This window comes from Nicotiana tomentosiformis, chromosome 3 (genome assembly GCF_000390325.3).
Source record: "Nicotiana tomentosiformis chromosome 3, ASM39032v3, whole genome shotgun sequence".
Classification (NCBI taxonomy): domain Eukaryota; kingdom Viridiplantae; phylum Streptophyta; class Magnoliopsida; order Solanales; family Solanaceae; genus Nicotiana; species Nicotiana tomentosiformis.
The window spans coordinates 113,830,351-113,835,580 of NC_090814.1; the positions used below are offsets into that span (position 1 = coordinate 113,830,351).

Sequence of the window (5,230 nt, forward strand, 5' to 3'; positions counted from 1 at the left end):
CTAGGAACATTAGTCAATCTAAACTCTTGTAGATCATTTTGACTCCATTTAAACTATTCGGCACGCTCAACTTTCCACCAGTCTATAATACTTGTACAAGTAAAAATAGTGAAAATATGTATAAGTCGCCATACCTATCCTCACCATAAAGGATGAAAATATGTGTCAAATTTCTGCCACTCTTGGTAAATGAGAACACTTTTTGGTAACCATCTTATAGATAAGTTAAAGATCAGGGGAGTTAAAAAGAAAAAGATTATAGTCTTCTTTAATGGTCTTTTAGTTGTGGTTGTTGATCGAGAAAAGAGAATAGTGAACTAACTTTAGAATCTAATCTTGATATGGAGACCAAAAAAATGTCATATTCTTTATTTATTCTCTGGAGGCATTATTTTCCTCCTCAACAGCTTTAACACTATATATCCACCACTCTCCTTGTGACAAAATATCACCACTAGATCTATTCTCTGTACAGTGTATCCTTCTTGAACTATGTAGAATAGGACAAAGATGAAAAATTCCTGAGACTATATTCCCAAATTTACTTTTGTTAAAGTCTGATAAAGAGAAAAATTTCCAAAAGTGATTTTGATAGGATAATTTTGACTAACATCAACAAGTTCTGTCCCTTTAACTGATTCTATTTCTTGGATTCCCCTCAAAAAACGCAGCTTTGTTTCACACTTACAAGACTCACTCTTGCCAATAGAGAATCAAGATTCGACCCTTTTCATATTCATAAGCACACAACAATATTTTTTGGAATAGTGATAATCTTATTCAATGATAAGGGGAAGTGGAAGAGCTACAGGACAATCCTACAATGGGATTGTAAGAAGAATGGTGAGTCTTCCTCGTAACATTATGGGTGGATTTTCAAGAGTAATGGATCAAGGAATGGACCTAATGGGAATTGGAGGAAGAAGAAACCAACACCAATTACCACATCCAAATTTCCCATACCAACAACCTTATGAATTTCCCTTTCAAGATCCATTTGATTTCCCTGCACAAAATTACCCAAATGACCATTCAAATGTCCAAGAAGAATGGGCATTTTTGACTAGTTTTGAGCAGCAATATGGTACTGAACATCCCTTTTTCTATGCCTGTCGGTTTATGGATGCATTAAAGATAGCCAAAGATGAGGACAAGTTCTTGTTTGTGTACCTTCACTCCCCACAACACCCTTTCACCCCTTGTTTCTGCAGTGAGACTTTGTGTTGTGAGGTTGTGGTAGAGTTCCTTGATGCAAATTATGTATGTTGGGGTGCACTTGCAGATAGAGGGGAGGGTTTGCAGATGGCTACTACTCTAAAAGCTTCAAGCTTTCCTTTTTGTGCCCTTGTGGCTCCTGCTCCTGGAGATAGCATAGCTGTGCTGCAACAGGTTAGTTGGAGTTTATTATTTTGCCATTTCAATCTATTTCTTATTGCATTGTCCACCAATTTGTACAAATATTATGTCAAACCTTATAAATAAAAACATAAAGGAGACACAGCTTCTCGCTTTGGCGCAAAAGTAAGAGTTGTTGCATGTGACTACGATATCAAAGGTTCAAGTTTTGGAAGTGCAAGGTAAGACTGCAGACAATAGGCCTAATGTGGTCCAACCATTCCCTGACCTGTATCAGCCTACCCTTTAGACACAACTAAAAGGGCAGCTCGGTCATCCGGTATTCACGCAGGGTCTAGGTAAGGGCCGCATTCTAAGGGATGTTAGGCCTAATGTGGTCCAACCATTCCCCGACCCCGTGCATAGCGGGATCTTAGTGTATCAGCCTACCCTTTAGACACAACTAAAAGGGCAGCTTGGTATCCCGTATTCATGCAGGGTCTAGGTAAGGGCCGCACCCTAAGGAATGTGACGTAGGCAGCCTACTGAATAAACAGAAAGGCATGAATAAAAGTTTCCTGTGCTTCAGGATTGTTGAAATAAGACCTAGATTTCTACTATAAGACCCATGCAAATAGAACATTTCAAATAGAATTTAGGGAAAGCACCTAAACATATTGTAGGAGACAAAACTTTGGGAAGTAATAATATGAGTTGCAAAACCTACTACCAGGCACTCTTCTGAGATTTGTGCTCATAATGTATTGATTCTGAATAAGCTATTAGCCGGTTATATTACATGACTTAGCACTGAACAAAACCACTGGTATTCAGTTTAGTGATCAAGTTTTATGAAGTAGGGGAATGTTTAGATGGTACTTAATCTTTCTTTTGACTTCCGTTTGAGTAGTTGGAGGGTCCAGTCTCCCCAGCTGAATTAGTGGAGATATTACAAAGAACAATGGAAGAACAAGGGTTGGCTTTTGGAAGTGGAAGGGCCAAAGAGCAAGAAAAGTTAAGGGCAGATCGTCGACTGAGGGAAGAACAAGATGTAGCTTACATTGCATCTCTCCAAATTGATCAGGTCCATTTCTGTTTATGTATATTACTTGCTCTATATTTCTTCTTATCAAGAGAAAGCTGGAGATCAAACTAAGTTCCTTGACATTTCAGGAGCAAGAGAGAGTCGAGAACATAATGCCCTTACGGCGAAATTCAAAACCAGAACATGCCCCAAATAAATCAAATCAAGAGAAACCGAAACAAAATCCAACACAGTCCCAATCCAGTAAGCAAAAAGAAGCTACTTCTGCCATAGCAACTATGCAAAACCCTACACTATCCCAATCTAGCAAGAAGAAAGAAGCTACTTTTGCCAAAGCAACTATGCAAAACCCTTCACTATCCAAATCTAGTAAGAACAAAGAGTCTACCAATGCAAGTGCTGGGAAAAATGCTCAAATGACTCAGGTAATTTGTACAACACTATATTTCTTGATGTTGCGTGACTATAGTTTCTATACATTTACACTCAAAAAATATTTACACAAAGGTAATAACAGGTGACCTAGAATAAATGGTAAGTAACATGTTATAACTGGTTGAATTATACTAATATCAGTGTATACAACATAAATCCATTGAGTACTGTACCATTTTCTTGATAAATTTGTGCAGATTGCAATTCGGTTTCCAAATGGGGAGAGGAGAGAGCAGAGCTTCTCATCTACAGACAAGATTCAAGCAATTTTTAGGTACATTGATTCACTGGGGTTGCCTGGAGTTGGGAATTACAGATTGATATCAAACTTTCCAAGGAAAGTGTATGGTGTGGATCAAATGGGAGTGACACTCAAAGATGCAGGCCTTCATCCTAAAGCAAGCCTCTTCCTGGAACTTATTTGAAGTTATAAGCATGCAAACATTTTTATATCATTGCCCTGTACCATGCCGTATATGACTATACTTGTGCAACAAATATATTATGATTAGTATGTTTTATATTACTAGTATCTATAAACGTGCGTTGCACGTTAATAATGACACATGATTATTTAAATATTTATTTATATGAAGCAATAATAAAATTTAATTAATGAGAGAAATTTTATATATAATACTACAACAATCATCTAAATGCCGAAAAATATTATTACATTAACATAATACGTGAATTCAAAATGAAAGGACATCATCAGAACTTACATAAATAATCAATTTTAGTGATGCTAAGTAGATAATTATGTATTGTAATTTAAAGCCATCTAATGTGATGATATCTTACCGAACACTTCTTTATAGATGGTATTTTTTTTTATATGTTTCCTCTAATGCTTTGGTTACTTTGCCATAACTAGGACTCTTGTTGTCGATATTGATATCTCTCTTAAAAATCATATAGTTATTCGTGTAAGAAAATATATTGTGGTAAATATTGTAACGATCCGACTTGTCGTTTTAAGAATTAACGTCCCGTTCAGTGACTTAAGGTCTCGAGCAACTTCGTAATGTGTATTATAACCCACAGGAGTGGTCGAATTTGATTTTCGAAAGATTCGGGATTAAATTGAAAGAACAATTCTTATTTTTGAAGTTTAAATGAAAAGAGTTGACCATAGTTGGACTATTGAGTAAACGACCCCGGAATAGAGTTTTGATTATTCCAATAGTTTCGTATGGTGATTTTGGACTTAGGAGTGTATCTGAAAAATTATTTGGAAGCCCATAGTTAAATTAGGCTTGAAATCACGAAAATATGAAGTTTAAGTTGGAAGTTTGACCGGGGAGTTGACTTTTTGATATCGGGGTCGGAATCCAGTTCTGAAAATTTTCATAGGTCTGTTATGTCATTTATGACTTGTGTGCAAAATTTGAGGTCAATCGGACTTGATTTGATAGGTTTCGACGTCGAGTGTAGAAGTTGAAATTTTTTAGTTTTATTAAACTTGAATTGGGGTGCGATTCGTGGTTTTGATGTTGTTTGATGTGATTTGAGGCATCGAGCAGGTTTGTGTTATGTATTGGGACTGGTTGGTACGATTGGACAGGGTCCCGGGGGCCTCGAGTTTGATTCAGGGTGGTTCTGGACCAAGTTTAGGTGTTTTGATGCTATTGGTTGCTGGTTCTGTTGTTGTTCTTTGCGTTCGCGAGGAGCCTCTCGCGTTCGCGAAGAAGGATTTTGCTGTTGGGACTTTGTTTTTCGCGTTCGCGAAAAGGAATTTTTGTTGTCCGTCATATGATTTTGGAGGCTCATATCTTACAATCTATAAGGCATTTGGAGATGATCCAAAAATGAAAGTTGTAGCCCTTTGTGTCTAGTTTTCAGAAAGGTAAACCATTAGTCATTTGGAGTTGTGTACAAAAAGTTATAGTGGATATGCTAAAGGCTGTCTGGGAAGAGTTGGGAAATCTCTGTTGCATATGGCTGACTTTGGAAGCTTATATCTGGCAATATATAAGGAATTGGGAGATGAGCAATATATAAAAGTTATAGCTCTTGGAGTCTAGGTTTCAGAAAGTTAAACCATTCATATTTTGGAGTTTTGTACAAAACGTTATGGCCATTATACTAGAGGTTATCTGAGAAGAGTTTGAAAATGGCTGTTGAAGAATTTGTTCATCGCGAACGCGAGGGGAGGGTCGCGAACGCGAAGAACAAACCCCTGGGCAGCAGAATAAAGTCCAAATTCGTCTCATTCTTCCATTTTTGGACCAAGGAAGCTCGGGTGAGGCGATTTTTCGAGAGTTTTTTAAGGAAAATATTGGGGGTAAGAATTCCTAACTTGATTTTGGTTAAATTACATGTATCTATTGTTGTTTTTATCACTAAATTAGTGAATTGGATTGAAAATGGTAGAAATCCTCTAGACTTTAATTTAAGATTTGAAGGTCGATC

General features: G+C 37.0%; 1 protein-coding gene across 1 annotated transcript; it reads left to right on the forward strand.

The window, feature by feature from the left end:
* The first annotated feature begins 447 nt into the window (after positions 1-447).
* LOC104110874 (plant UBX domain-containing protein 10-like) lies at positions 448-3,380 on the forward strand. Its single transcript, XM_009620433.4, has 4 exons — positions 448-1,389; positions 2,246-2,419; positions 2,509-2,805; positions 3,013-3,380. The coding sequence occupies exons 1-4, from the start codon at positions 784-786 to the stop codon at positions 3,238-3,240; spliced, it is 1,305 nt and encodes a 434-aa protein (XP_009618728.2). The 5' UTR covers positions 448-783; the 3' UTR covers positions 3,241-3,380.
* Positions 3,381-5,230: the final 1,850 nt, after the last annotated feature.

Excerpts from the sequence above, each read along its gene's own strand:
- LOC104110874 (XM_009620433.4), top strand. The coding sequence starts at position 784 with ATGATAAGGGGAAGTGGAAGAGCTACAGGACAATCCTACAATGGGATT. Across the intron at positions 2,420-2,508 it reads CATCTCTCCAAATTGATCAG|GAGCAAGAGAGAGTCGAGAA; the intron begins GTCCATTTCTGT and ends TTGACATTTCAG. Across the intron at positions 2,806-3,012 it reads AAAATGCTCAAATGACTCAG|ATTGCAATTCGGTTTCCAAA; the intron begins GTAATTTGTACA and ends AAATTTGTGCAG.